Source organism: Oncorhynchus nerka, linkage group LG28 (genome assembly GCF_034236695.1).
Source record: "Oncorhynchus nerka isolate Pitt River linkage group LG28, Oner_Uvic_2.0, whole genome shotgun sequence".
Taxonomy (NCBI): Eukaryota; Metazoa; Chordata; class Actinopteri; order Salmoniformes; family Salmonidae; genus Oncorhynchus; species Oncorhynchus nerka.
Genome location: NC_088423.1, coordinates 56,894,378 through 56,910,428, shown reverse-complemented (window position 1 = coordinate 56,910,428; position 16,051 = coordinate 56,894,378). Strand labels below are relative to the sequence as shown.

Sequence of the window (16,051 nt, the reverse complement as noted above, 5' to 3'; positions counted from 1 at the left end):
GAGACAACGATAAACAGCTGCCTCTGATTGAGAACCAATCTAGGCAACCATAAACATAAAAACATCTAGACCAGACCAACCCCATAAACATACAAAAACAGACAGGGGAAAAACATACACTGCTCAAAAAAATAAAGGGAACACTTAAACAACACAATGTAACTCCAAGTCAATCACACTTCTGTGAAATCAAACTGTCCACTTAGGAAGCAACACTGATTGACAATAAATTTCACATGATGTTGTGCAAATGGAATAGAAAACAGGTGGAAATTATAGGCAATTAGCAAGACACCCCCAAGGAGTGGTTCTGCAGGTGGTAACCACAGACCACTTCTCAGTTCCTATGCTTCCTGGCTGATGTTTTGGTCACGTTTGAATGCTGGCGGTGCTTTCACTCTAGTGGTAGCATGAGACAGAGTCTACAACCCACACAAGTGGCTCAGGTAGTGCAGCTCATCCAGGAAGGGACATCAATGCGAGCTGTGGCAAGAAGGTTTGCTGTGTCTGTCAGCGTAGTGTCCAGAGCATGGAGGCGCTACCAGGAGACAGGCCAGTACATCAGGAGACGTGGAGGAGGCCGTAGGAGGGCAACAACCCAGCAGCAGGACTGCTACCTCCGCCTTTGTGCAAGGAGGAGCAGGAGGAGCACTGCCAGAGCCCTGCAAAATGACCTCCAGCAGGCCACAAATGTGCATGTGTCTGCTCAAACGGTCAGAAACAGACTCCATGAGGGTGGCATGAGGGCCCGACGTCCACGTGTGGGGGAGAACACCAAGTTTGGCAAATTCGCCACTGGCACCCTGTGCTCTTCACAGATGAAAGCAGGTTCACACTGAGCACGTGACAGACGTGACAGAGTCCAGAGACGCCGTGGAGAATGTTCTGCTGCCTGCAACATTCTCCAGCATAACCGGTTTGGTGGTGGGTCAGTCATGGTGTGGGGTGGCATTTCTTTGGGGGGCCGCACAGCCCTCCATGTTCTCGCCAGAGATAGCCTGACTGCCATTAGGTACAGAGATGAGATCCTCAGACCCCTTGTGAGACCATATGCTGGTGCGGTTGGCCCTGGGTTCCTCCTAATGCAAGGCCATGCTAGACCTCATGTGGCTGGAGTGTGTCAGCAGTTCCTGCAAGAGGAAGGCATTGATGCTATGGACTGGCCCGCCCGTTCCCCAGATCTGAATCCAATTCAGCACATCTGGGACATTATGTCTCGCTCCATCCACCAACGCCACATACTGTCCAGGAGTTGGCGGATGCTTTAGTCCAGGTCTGGGAGGAGATCCCTCAGGAGACCATCCAACACCTCATCAGGAGCATGCCCAGGTGTTGTAGGGAGGTCATACAGGCACGTGGAGGCCACACACACTACTGAGCCTCATTTTGACTTGTTTTAAGGACATTACATCAAAGTTGGATCAGCCTGTAGTGTGGTTTTCCACTTTAATTTTGAGTGTGACTCCAAATCCAGACCTCGATGGGTTGATAAATTTGATTTCCATTGATAATTTTTGTGTGATTTTGTTGTCAGCACATTCAACTATGTAAAGAAAAAAGTACTTAATAAGAATATTTCATTCATTCAGATCTAGGATGTGTTATTTTAGTGTTCCCTTTATTTTTTTGAGCAGTGTATATATTTTTTCAAACCTGCATATTTAAACCTGCATAGTTAAAACAAATTCATGTTAGCAGGCAATATTAACTAGGGAAATTGTGTCACTTCTCTTGCAAGTAGAGTCAGGGTACATGCAACAATTTGGGCAACCTGGCTCTTTGCAAGCCAATCCAAAAATCCTAAATAAAAAACTATGCTCTCGAAGAATCAGAAACTCGTGCAAAACGCACGGCAGAACAAACTAAGTTCCGAAACGTGCATATATGTGTGTAATAGTGAAAACAATAAACATCAAAGATAATCGAGCGTAAATATACACAAGCTTAATCCCGCACGAACTAAGGCAGGCAACAGGTGCCCTACATACACACAGAAATAAACGCTAATGAAACCAGGTGTGAAAAGGAACACAGACAAAACAACCAGAAAAGGAAAAAGGGATCGGTGGCGGCTAGTAAACCGGCGACGCCGAGCACCGCCCGAACAGGGAGAGGAGTTACCGTCGATAGATGTCGGGACAGATATTTGATAGAGCAGTCTGACTGAGCGGTGGAAGGCAGCAGCAGGCTCGTAAACATTCATTCTAACTTTACTGCGTTTGACAGCAGCTCTTAGCAATGCTTGATTCACAGCACTGTTTATGACATCAAGCCGATCAACTCCTGAGATTAGGCTGGCAATACTAAAGCGACTATTAGAACATCCAATAGCCAAAGGTATATGAAATACAAATGGCACAGAGAGAAATAGTCGACGGGTCATAATTCCTATAACAACTACAACCTAAAACTTCTTAACTGGCAATATTGAAGAACTGGGAATATTGAACCACCAGCTTTCATATGTTCTGAGCAAGGAACTTAAATGTTAGCTTCTATACATGGCACATATTGCACTTGTACTTTCTTCTCCAACACTGTTTTTTCATTATTTGAACCAAATTGAGCATGTTTCATTATTTATTTGAGACAAAATAGATTTTATTAACAGTTGAAGTCGGAAGTTTACATACACAGTAGACAAATACATTTAAACTCAGTTTTTCACAATTCCTGACATTTAATCCTAGTAAAAATGCTCTGTCTTAGGTCAGTTAGGATCACCACTTTAATTTAAGAATGTGAAATGTCAGAATAATAGTAGAGAGAATGATTTATTTCAGCTTTTATTTCTTTCATCACATTCCCAGTGGGTCAGAAGTTTACATTCCCTCAATTAATATTTGGTAGCATTGCCTTTAAATTAATTAACTTGGGTCAAACATTTAGGGTAGCCTTCCACAAGCTTCCCACAATAAGTTGGGTGAATTTTGGCCCATTCCTCCTGACAGAGCTGGTGTAACTGTGTCAGGTTTGTAGACCTTCTTGCTTGCACATACTTTTTCATTTCTGCCCACACATTTTCTATAGGATTGAGGTCAGGACTTTGTTGTCCTTAAGCCATTTTGCCACAACTTTGGAAGTATGCTTGGGGTCATTGTCCATTTGGAAGACCTATTTGCAACCAAGCTTTAACTTCCTGACTGATGTCTTGAGATGTTGCTTCAATATATCCACATAATTGTCCTGCCTCATGATGCCATCTAAATGGTAAAGTGCACCAGTCCCTCCTGCAGCAAAGCACCCCCACAACATGATGCTGCCACCCCCGTGCTTCACGGTTGGGATGGTTTTCTTTGGCTTGCAAGCCTCCCCCTCATTCCTCCAAACATAACGAGGGTCATTATGGCCAAACAGTTCTATTTTCGTTTTATCAGACCTGAAGACATTTCTCCAAATAGTACAATCTTTGTCCCCATGTGCAGTTGCAAACCGTAGTCAGGCTTTTTTATGGCAGTTTTGGAGCAGTGACTTCTTACTTGCTGAGTGGCTATTCAGGTTATGTCGGTATAGGACTCGTTTTACAGTGGATATAGATACTTTTGTACCTGTTTCCTCGAGCATCTTCGCAAGGTCCTTTGCTGTTGTTCTGGGATTGATTTGCACTTATCGCACCAAAGTATGTTCATCTCTAGGAGACAGAACGCGTCTCCTTCCTAAACTGTTTGACGGCTGCATGGTCCCATGGTGTTTATACTTGCATACTATTGTTTGTACAGATGAACGTGGCACCTTCAGGCGTTTGAAAATTGCTCCCAAGGATGAACCAGACTTGTGGAGGTCTACAATATTCTTACTGATGATCCCATGATGTCAAGCAAAGAGGCACTGAGTTTGAAGGTAGGCCTTAAAATACATCCACAGGTACCTCCAATTGACTCAAGTTATGTCAATTAGCCGATCAGAAGCTTCTAAAGCCATGACATCATTTTCTGGAATTTTAAAGCTGTTTAAGGGCACAGTCAACATAGTGTATGTAAACTTCTGACCCACTGGAATTGTGACAGTGAAAGTGAAGTGAAATAATCTGTCTGTAAACAATTGTTGGAAAAATGACTTGTGTCATGCACAAAGTAGATGTCCTAACCGACTTGCCAAAACTATAGTTTGTTAACAAGAAATGTGTTATCTAAGTGTATGTAAACTTCCGACTTCAACTGTATGTATTATATTACTTTAAAATAAGTGTTCATTGTTCATTGAATATTGTTGTAATTGTCATTATTACAAAATATATATATATATATATATATATAAAATCGTCCGATTAGTCGGTATTGGCTTTTTTTGGTCCTCCAAGAATCGGCATCGGTATTGAAAAATCATAAATCGGTCGACCGCTAGATTATACCACTGCAAACATTGGTTTGACTCCGACTGACTGCATTATCACACTCTCTCTCCACTATAGAAAATAGGAAAGGATAGGGACTGCCTCTCTGTCTCTTTGCCCAATCCATTGCCATATCCTCTAGCTGGAAGGTCATTTCGATTTCGTCATCTTCAGTCTCTCTTCCACTCCCTCACCAATCTCCCTCTTCCAATGTCACATAACTAACTCATTACTCCCTCCCTCTTCCACTCTCTCTCCCCTATTCCCCCCTCTCTATACCTCCTATTTTACCCAAATATATCTCCTCTCGTGGAAAACAGCAACACAAAGGGATGACTCAAACCCACCAGACCAATGTCTGTTTGTCCACTAGCGAGCTGACCCTGCACCACCTCTGTGTGCCTCTGACCGCACATTGACCAAACACTGACCACACGTCGACCACACATGGAGAGCATGGGTCTGAGTCGGCAAGCTGTGAATGAGGACCTTTGGGCTTGGGTAAAAAAAATATTTAAAAAAACAAGAGCAAGACCCCCTGACAGCATGCAGCTTGTGAGGACCACCAGGAGAAGCGTACTGAACAGTAAATCCTACTAGCAGTGAGGGGGAGTGATTATGGCGTTAAAGGGGCGAGGCCCGCATGTGGGCTGACCAGAGGTGAGGGACGAAGGGATAGAGGGAGGGACAGAGAACAGATGAAAGGAAAGACTTCCTGGTGGGGTGGAGGGTGGTTAAAATGTGTATTTCATATCTGATGTAAAAAAAAAAATGTAGCTACCAGATCTCAGAGCCAATGAGATCATGGTCTTCTGAGTGTTGGCGCGAGTACTCAAGAGTGCGAGAACAAGGGAACGAAAATAAAGAATGAAAGAAAGAATTTGAGGAACTGGAACACAGTGGTCTGATGTGGATAAATTGATGTTGAAAGTGATTATTTGGGTTCCTTGAAGCACGAGGGGCTTCTAATGAAGGATCAAGCCCCAAAGAGGAACCTTTAACAAAAGGTTATTTGTGTGGGTGGACTGTTATGAATGGACACATGGGTTATACACAGTGTTCCCCAGCTGTGCTTGATCGCCAGAGGACTAAAACAAGAAACAATGAATTTTACAACTTAAGACAGTGACTCTAGGTTGTCGAGCTCGGAACACTGAAAGAGTATCCTTGTGCCCAATATGAGTTCCCAAATACAATAATCCCCCATAGCCAGTTTGTTGAAGCAGACCAGCAACCAGAAGGTTTCCGGTTCGAAACCCAGGTCCAACAGGTTGTGAACATAAGGACAGTGGGACCTCAGGGCTTTTGCTAAGGAAAAGGTGATTCCAGAGACAACAGAGCATCTAAAATTAGACTATACGACACTGTCATAAGGTATACATAGTGCATTTGTCAATAATACAGAAGATTCATAATGATTGTCAGAGATTGTGTCCCAAATGACACCCATATACCCTATGTGATCATTTAAAAAAATATATGTTTTTATTCCTCTAATTTTTATACTTTTTAACTCTGCATAATTGGGAAAGGGATCGTAAGTAAGCATTTCACTGTAAAGCCTACGCCTGTTGTATTTGGCGCATGTGATGAATTAAAATGTTATTTTGATTTGGGATACAGAAAAGGCTTGCTCAGGGGTTTTGCTCTGAGGTTGAGTTACACTGCTTTCAGACATTTTTTTCAGAAATTCACTAGCAAATTCTATTCACTAGCGATGTAGTATACTCTTTGAAATTGTGGGGTAGGTTGTGTAGACAGCGGGCGAAAATAATGCAATTTAATATCAGGCAGCACCAAGCAAACAGTGGACGTCCTATATGGAATTACTTTTGTCCTTTTAATACCAAGCAAACAGTGGACGTCCTATATGGAATTACTTTTGTCCTTTTAATACCAAGCAAACAGTGGACGTCCTATATGGAATTACTTTTGTCCTTTTAATACCAAGCAAACCGTTTGAATGAGAAAATTCTTAGTACTCCAAACAAAAAAATCGATGGACAGAAAAACATTCACCCAAAAGTATTGAGAGCTAAATATTGCAAATAAATAATTTTGAAAGGCTAAAACAAATTAATTGCAAATTAATGCAAAAAAACAAAAAGTGAAACCATTGCAATGATTGCGATGAAACGCTTCCCTCTTTGCCTTTAATTTTTTATTTGGTTACACTACCGGTCAAAAATGTATAACACCTACTCATTCAAGGGTTTTTCTTTCGTTTTCCTATTTTCTACATTGTAGAATAATAGTGAAGACATCAAAACTATGAAATAACACAAAAAAAGTGTTAAACAAATCAAAATATATTTTATATTTGAGATTCTTCAAATCGCCACCCTGTGCCTTGATGACAGCTTTGCACACTCTCTGCATTCTCTCAACCAGCTTCATGAGGTAGTCACCTGGAATTCATTTCAATTAACGGGTGTGCCTTGTTAATTTGTTAAGTTAATTTGTGGAATTTCTTTCCTTCTTAATGTGTTTGAGCTAATCAGTTGTGTTGTGACAAGTTAGGAGGGGTTTTCAGAAGATAGCCCTATTTGGTAAAATACCAAGTCCATATTATGGCAAGAATAGCTCAAATAAGCAAAGAAAAATGTCCATCATTACTTTAAGACATGAAGGTCAGTCAATACGGAATATTTCATGAACTTTGAAAGTATCTTCAAGTGCAGTCGCAAAAACCATCAACCGCTATGATGAAACTGTCTCTCACGAGGACCGCCACAGGAATGGAAGACCCAGAGTGGGCTGGATAACTTGCTAGCAACTTGTTTGTTACTGTATAAACTAGCTTGATTGCTAATTTCATAAGTTAAATGTGTCAATTGTATGTCCTGAACTATTATCTTCAGCACCTAACTATGTTAGCTAGCTAACAGGCTAAGAAGCTAGGTAGCAAGTCCTTAACATTCTTTGTGTTAATCCTTGGGGAGAGTTGACGAAGCTGTTGCTTGACTCAATACTGTTAAAGCTGCCAGAAATGGGAATTAATGCATATAGCTTTTCCTTGCTAATGTCAACTGGAAAATTACAGGCATAAAGATGTGTTTAATTAGTTAATTGATTAGTCATGTCCATGGCAATCAGTCTGTACAATAAACGACCACAAATTATTTTAAGGATATAGCCCTACTGTACACTTGGAGACCTGTGATAGAGACAGTGTCCTACAGTTAACCGTTATTATTGTCCATTCAAGAATGACGGGTGTTCAAGTAACAGGTAAAAATTTCCACAAAGTATTCAACTCATTTCCTTGACAATGCTTTCCAACGTAAAATTGGCAGAACGTCACTAAAGAGCAAGAACATTTCTGTATTGTAATTCTATTTGCAGAACACCTTGAACATGTGTCTGGTAACAAATTTACACTATAAACTTGGCCCGCCACAGGAGTCGCTAGAGCGCGATGGGACAAGGATATCCCTGCCGGCCAAACACTCCCCTAACCCGGGCGACGCTGGATTAATTGTGCGGCGCCCCATGACAGCGCTCCTGGTCGCGGCCGGCTGCGACAGAGCCTGAACTCGAACCATGATCTCTAGAGCCACAGCTAGTACTGCAATGGAGTGCCTTAGACCACTGCACCACTCAGGAGGCCCAAATTTGCACTATACACTTGACTGAACACAGTTCAGCGACAATGAGTCTGCTCTCAATCTTATCGGTACAGTTATAAATATTAGTAGTATTATTGGAGACAAAGTGATATTCCTCCTCGGCCTCTCTCAGCTATGTGAACAGGTCATCAGCCAGAATCACCTGTGAAAAAAAAAGAGTATCAATTATCCAAAGAGGTTAACATGGGTGGAAACCACCCGAGCCTTTGTTGTGGCCTGCACGCAGCCGGCGTCTAAGCAGCCCTCTTTTCAGGTGAGTTCTGCGGCTCTGGCCTCGCAATCTGCTTTGAGACACGGCAGAGGACAGATCATTCCGGCGATTGTGATAGGGAGTTCGATGAGAAGACATTTTCAGTGGGGAGAACAAGTATTTGATAACCTGCAAAATCGGCAGTGTTTCCTACTTACAAAGCATGTAGAGGTCTGTAATTGTTATCATAGGTACACTTCAACTGTGAGAGACGGAATCTAAAACAAAAATCCAGAAAATCACAATGTATGATTTTTAAGTAATTAATTTGCATTTTATTGCATGACATAAGTATTTGATCACCTACCAATCAGTAAGAATTCCGGCTCTCACAGACCTGTTAGTTTTTCTTTAAGAAGTCCCCCTGTTCTCCACTCATTACCTGTATTAACTGCACCTGTTTGAACTCATTACCTGTATAAAAGAGACCTGTCCACACACTCAATCAAACAGACTCCAACCTCTCGACAATGGCCAAGACTAGAGAGCTGTGTAAGGCCATCAGGGTTAAATTGTAGACCTGCACATGGCTGGGATGGGCTACAGGACAATAGGCAAGGAGCTTGGTGAGAAGGCAACAACTGTTGGAGCAATTATTAGAAAATGGAAGAAGTTCAAGATTACGGTCAATCACCCTCGGTCTGGGGCCCCATGCAAGATCTCACCTCGTGGGGCATCAATGATCATGAGGAAGGTGAGGGATCAGCCCAGAACTACACGGCAGGACCTGGTCAATGACCTGAAGAGAGCTGGGACCACAGTCTCAAAGAAAACCAAGCCGTCATGGATTAAAATCCTGCAGCGCACGCAAGTTCCCCCTGCTCAAGCCAGCGCATGTCCAGGCCCGTCTGAAGTTTGCCAATGACCATCTGGATGATCCAGAGGAGGAATGCGAGAAGGTCATGTGGTCTGATGAGACAAAAATAGAGCTTTTTGGTTTAAACTCCACTCGCCGTGTTTGGAGGAAGAAGAAGGGTGAGTACAACCCCAAGAACACCATCTCAACCGTGAAGCATGGAGGTGGAAACATCATTCTTTGGGGATGCTTTTCTGCAAAGGCGACAGGATGACTGCACCGTATTTAGAGGAGGATGGATGGGGCTATGTATCGCGAGATCTTGGCCAACAACCTCCTTCCCTCAGTAAGAGCATTGAAGATGGGTCTTGGCTGGGTCTTCCAGCATGACAACGACCCGAAACACACAGCCAGGGCAACTAAGGAGTGGCTCCGTAAGAAGCATCTCAAGGTCCTGAAGTGGCCTAGCCAGTCTCCAGACCTGAACCCAATAGAAAATCTTTGGAGGGAGCTGAAAGTCCGTATTGCCCAGCGACAGCCCCAAAACCTGAAGGATCTGGAGAAGGTCTGTATGGAGGAGTGGGCCAAAATCCCTGCTGCAGTGTGTGCAAACCTGGTCAAGAACTACAGGAATGTATGATCTCCGTAATTGCAAACAAAGGTTTCTGTACCAAATATTAACTTCTGCCTTTTGACGTATCAAATACTTATGTCATGCAATAAAATGCTAATTAATTACTTAAAAATCATACAATGTGATTTTCTGGATTTTTGTTTTAGATTCCGTCTCTCACAGTTGAAGTGTCCCTTGATAAAAAATTACAGAGCCCTACATGCTTTGTAAGTAGTAGGAAAACCTGCAAAAATCGGCAGTGTATCAAATACTTGTTCTCCCCACTGTATCTGTACTTGGGGCTGTGCGTCAGTCACTGGGGTCTGATACTGTCATGGTTGATGTGGGGTCGAATGACATTATGAAGGACAGCTGAGAATAGCTGGAGATGGATTTTAAAAGAACTGATTGGGTCACTACTTGACACCAACAAATGCCCCATAATAGCTGGACCTCTGCCCACACTAAATCGTGGCATTGAACGGTTCAGCAGACTTTCAGCCCTCCATAACTGGCTAAGAGACCATTGCAGCTCTGTGGGTGTAACATTTATTTACAATTTTGATACCTTCTGGAAACAAAGCTCGCATTTCAAGGGGGATGGGATCCACCCAAATAATGTGGGTTCCTGGATCCTTTCACAGCATTTCAAGGATGCGTTGAGACAATGACTTATCAGTGACCCAAGTACAGATCATTTAATCCCTACCATTGTGTCGCTGAGTTGTCATAATGTTTCAGCAAATGTACAGTATCCCAGGAGTGTTGGAAGACAATGTAAGTATCCTTATTGATCATATAACTATGAACCACAGTAATACTGTTAGTACTGAGGTGGTGTGCACTAACAGGAAGTCCCCTGTGTGCAGCTTTCCCTGCACTAACATAAATAACCTGAACATGCCTCTGCTAAGCTTCCCAATAAAGCAATAAAAACAATCAAGCATCCCAGAAGTGTTAAAAATAGCCCACGTTAAGATATGTAGCTTAAGAAACAAGGTTGATGAAATCAATAACTTGCTAGTAACAGGTGACATTCATATTCCTTCTAGGCAGAGTTCCTCTGTCCAGTGTCTGTGTTCTTTTGCCCATCTTAATCTTTTTTTATTGGCCAGTCTGAGATATGGCTTTTTCTTAGCAAATCTACCTAGAAGGCCAGAATCCCGGAGTCGCCTCTTCACTGTTGACGTTGAGACTGGTGTTTTTCGGGTAAACTGCCAGGTGAGGACTTGTGAGGCCTCTGTTTCTCAAACTAGACACTCTAATTTCCTTGCCCTCTTGCTCAGTTGTGCACCGGGAACTCCCACTCCTCTTTCTATTCTGGTTAGGGCCAATTTGCGCTGTTCTGTGAAGGGAGTAGTACACAGCGTTGTACGAGATCTTTAGTTTCTTGTCAATTTTTTCGATGTTGCCACTCCTATTTCCCATATCTTCAATTTAAGCCTTTCAAACAAAATCCAGGTACAATAAAAAAATGTCCCATGGCAGCTGTCTAGGCCCCTTACTTTTTTCAAACTTTACTAATGACATGCCACAGGCTTTGAGTAAAAAAAAGTGTGTCTATGTATGCGGATGATTCAACACTATACACGTCAGCTACTACAGTGACTGAAATGACTGCAACACATATCAAAGAGCTGCAGTTCGTTTCAGAGTGGGTGGCAAGGAATAAGTTCATCCTAAATGTTTCAAAAACAAAAAGCATTGTATTTGGGACAAATCATTCACTAAACCCCAACTAAATCTTCTAATGAATGTGGAAATTGAGCAAGTTGAGGTGACTAAACTGCTTGGAGTAACCCTGGATTGTAAACTGTCATGGTCAAAACATTTTGATACAACAGTAGCTAGGACGGGGAGAAGTCTGACTATAATAAAGTGCTGCTCTGCATTCTTAACACTATCAACAAGGCAGGTCCTACAAGCTCTAGTTTCATTGTACCTGGACTACTGTTCAGTCGTGTGGTCAGGTGCCACAAAGAGGTACTTAGGAAAATTGCAATTGGCTCAGAACAGGGCAGCACGGCTGGCCCTTGGATGTACACAGAGCACTAACATTAATACTTAGGAAAATTGCAATTGGCTCAGAACAGGGCAGCACGGCTGGCCCTTGGATGTACACAGAGCACTAACATTAATATGCATGTCAATCTCAACTGGCTCAAAGTAGAAGAGAGATTGACTTCATCACTACTTATATTTGTGAGAGGTATTGACATGTTGAATGCACTGTTTGTTTGAACTACTGGCACCCATGCATACCCCACAAGACATGCCACAAGAGGTCCCTTCACAGTCCCTAAGTCCAGAACAGACTATAGGAGGCACACAGTACTACATAGAGCCATGACTACATGGAATGTAGTCTCTATTCCACATCAAGTAACTCATGCAAACCTTAAAATTAGATTGAAAAAAAAAACAGATAAAAATACACCTCATGGAACAGCGGGGACTCTGAAGCAACACAAACATAGGCACAGGCACACTATACACACTATACACACACACACACACAAAGACCAGGGATGTTTTCCAATGCCCCGCAAAGAGGGGCACCTATTGGTAGATGGGTAAAACTTTTAAAAGCAGACGTTGAATATCTCTTTGAGCATGGTGAAGTCATTAATTACAATTTGGATGGTGTATCAATACACCCAGTCAATAAAAAGATACAGGCGTCCTTCCTAACTCAGTTGCCAGGAGAGAATGGAAACCGATCAGGGATTGTACCATGAGGCCAATGGTGACTTTAAAACAGTTACAAAGTTTAATGCCTGTGATAGGAGAAAACTGAGGATGGATCAACAACATTGTAGTTACTCTACAATACTAATCTAATTGAGTGAAAAGAAGGAATCCTGCACAGAATAAAAATATTCCAAAACATGCAACCTGTATGCAACAACGCAAAGCAATTAACCTTTTGTCCTGAATACAAAGTGTTATGTTTAGGGCAAATCCAATACAAAACATTACTGAGTACAACTCTCCATATTTTCAAGCATTGCTTACCAAGAAGACAGTGGATGTCCGCGAGTGGCACAGTTACAGTTTTGACTTAAACCTGCTTGAAAAATCGATGGCAAGAACTGAAAATGGTTGTCTAGCAATGATTAACAACAATTTTGACAGAACTGGTGTGTAGCGGCTCTCGTTGGTAGAAGGAGACCAAGGCGGAGAACAAGACAACGATAGACAGCTGCCTCTGATTGGGAACCACACTCGGCCAAAAACAAAGAAACAGAAGACATAGGTCAGGGTGTGACATAGAGTCACACCCTGACCTAACCAAACATAGAGAATAATAAGGATCTCTAAGGTCAGGGCATGACATGGTGTGCAAAATAGTGGGCAAATGTTGCACAATCCAAGGCCAGAATCCACAAAGCGTCTCAGAGTAGAAAATTGGTTGAAAATACTGAGAATAGAGACATTTTACTCCTACTCCTATGGGTAAAAAAAAACTATGCATGAAGCCCCTTTAGTCGTGAGTCTCACCTAGTCGACAGATATTTATGACACCTCATGAGCTTTATTAACCAGTTAAGAGTTACCAGCAGGTGTGGCGATAATAGAAAAATGTCAGTGGAGTCAATGGTTTCTACGCCACTTGCAAATGGTTTAGAGTTGATCAATAAATAATCTAGACCTACATGCAACAGTAACTCTTGTGCATTTGACAATGATTTCACATTATGCTTATTTCACATGAATTGCACAAATACTTATAACCACTACGCTAATAAATAAACATGTTTTTCTTTCGATTATTTAATGACCTACATTATATTTCAAGTTCTCACTTTGGAGCGAAATATCACGTTGTCCAAAAATATGCCTACATTGGGCATGCCTATAAATTCGGCAATTGAAGGCATCTAGGGCTGTCCGGGGACTTGCAGGTGCCTTGGTGGAAGAGTGGGGTAACATCTCACAGCAAGAACTGGCAAATCTGGTGCAGTCCATGAGGAGGAGATGCACTGTAGTACTTAATGCAGCTGGTGGCCAAACCAGATACTGACTGTTACTTTTGATTGTGATCCCCCCTTTGTTCAGGGACACATAATTCAATTTCTGTTAGTCACATGTCTGTGGAATTTTTTCAGTTTATGTCTCAGTTGTTGAATCTTGTTATGTTCATACAAATATGCAAAACCGGTTGACCAATAGAGGGGCATCAATGAATGTGTGAAAACTTTGCAAAGAAAAGGCAGCGAAAGCAAAAGGCAGGGTAACATAACCCAAAAAAAGCAACGATGGAAGCTTTTCATCGCAATTGCATTATCATTTAAAAGGTTTCAAAGATATATATTTTTGCATTAATTTATAATTAATTTGTTCTTGCCTATCAAAACTATTTCCTTGCAACATTATTTATTTGGCTATCAATACTTTTGGGTTAATGTTTTGCTTTCAATATCAGTATTTTGGATTGCAATAAGAATTTTGTTCTCAAATTTAAAAAGTTTGCTTGATTTTAAGTCACAAATGTAATTCTATGGTCCTAAAGACATTAGGCAACGTTACTATTAGGTCCCTTTAGGCATATTCACACTGCACCTTATCCCAAGGCTAAGAAGTAGCCCTGGGCTTAGGGAGATTTTAGGCCGCAACTAAGCGAGTGTTCACATTTTCACATTCTAAAATGGGCTTGCGCCGACCTTAGCCCAAGGCTAGCCAGCTCTGCTCCAGAGCAGGGTTAGCACCGGATTTTCGGGGCTAGCCCCAGAAACACAGTGCCAAAAGAGCCAGTGTGAAACAGGGTTAAGAACAATGCCCAGAAAGCACACTGTCCAATCGAAAATGCTGCACTGTCACCTATTTTACATATATTTGTGATGCCTGTAATGCATTCTGCAAGTTATTTTGTTAAGTAAATTCATACTACTTCATCCGTGCAAAAACATTGGTTGCAATGCCTAACAAAAATGCTTGCTGTGCAGGCTGGCTAACGTCTTCTAATTTAGCCAACTAAAGCTACAAACTCTCTGGAAGGGGGGGCAAACACTCCATTTGTCTGTTTTTATAACTTTTCTATTTACATTTAATTGGATAAATCCATTAAATATTTTTGCATGATTTCACCTGGATCACAAAAGTTGTATTGATGTTTCGTTTGTGGTCAGCATTCTCTGTATTGTGGCAAGATCGAATTTCAAAAGTGAAACATTGTTTCGTAGGTCAGACAGCAAGATTTACACAAACTATCACTGTTGGAAATCAAATGCTAGGCTAGAAGCAAAAGGAAATAAGGTGCTAATAAAAGTCTCATTACTTATAACATTGTGTCCAGGGCTTTGGAATACAAGTGTGAATCCCTAGCCCAGGGTTAATAAATGCTTGTGTGACCACAGGCTAGCTAGCATTGTGAAAAGGCCTTTTTAGGGTTTTGGCGAGACGTTATCCCATGACGTCCTCCAAGCCCTTGCTTCCAACTCCTTACCTCTGCAATCATGCGATTGGTGTCTCCCAGGAAGAGCAAGTTGAGAGCCTCCTCCTCATTGGCTGATTGATGGAGTGACAGGTTTCTCAGGTGTATGTTCTGGTCCGGGTCTTCCATGATGGTAACTTTCCTGTAGAGTCAAGATGGCAAGCACACACACAAATTTCACCAGCCTGAGATAATGTTTATACGAAAAAAGTGCCTCCAATCAACAAAAGAGGGCTTGTTCATAATATCTGTTCAAAACTCAAACTCCAAAAGGGATCCATAGTGAGTAATGTGAGTATATAACGTATTCCTTTTTGCTTACTGTAATTTTAGCTTTATTTGAATTTGTGATATCTTAAATATCTGTGATTTATACACCATAAAAAATTGGCCTAATGACACTAACTCCACATTGAGGCTATTTAATAAGGTTACATCATTCCCCCCTCCCAGAGGCCAGCCTTCAATCCAAACAAACTGCATCTGCAAGGCTATGTCCCAAATGGCACCCTACTCCCTATATAGTACACTACTTTTCCCTATATAGTGCACTATTGGTTCAAAAGTAATGTGCTACATAGGGAACAGGGTGCCATTTGGAACACAGTCCAAGTCACTGGGCTACAGCTACAGCCCAGCGCCCTAGCCTGCTGTATCTACCCCATTCCCAGATTCTAATGTGATAGACAGACACAATCTGTATGCGTTCCAAATGGTACCATATTCCCTTTACTGTATAGTGCACTACTTTTGACCAGAGCTCTATGGGTCCACTATGTAGGGAACAGGGTGCCATTTAGGATGCAGTCTCTGAAAAACAAACAGTGGATGAGTTATTGCCCACATCAAGTGACATCAAATAGAGATGGCTTGTACAGATGCTGGGTGTCACATCCTAGGCCACAACCAGCAAAAACATCCCACAGGATTGATTGACTGACAGGGTCGAAGAGGATGAGAGGGCAGAGTGAAAGTTTGAAATCATGCAAATGGGTG

The 16,051-nt window shown here is 42.0% G+C and overlaps 1 protein-coding gene across 1 annotated transcript in view; it reads right to left on the bottom strand.

The window, feature by feature from the left end:
* The window catches only part of kif6 (kinesin family member 6), a 231,250-nt gene that overhangs the window by 177,425 nt on the left and 37,774 nt on the right, over positions 1 to 16,051 (bottom strand). The window contains exon 6 of the mRNA XM_029641050.2: positions 15,068 to 15,197. Within this exon, the coding sequence (XP_029496910.1) occupies positions 15,068 to 15,197 (130 nt within the window). The remainder of the gene's footprint in view (positions 1 to 15,067; positions 15,198 to 16,051) is intronic.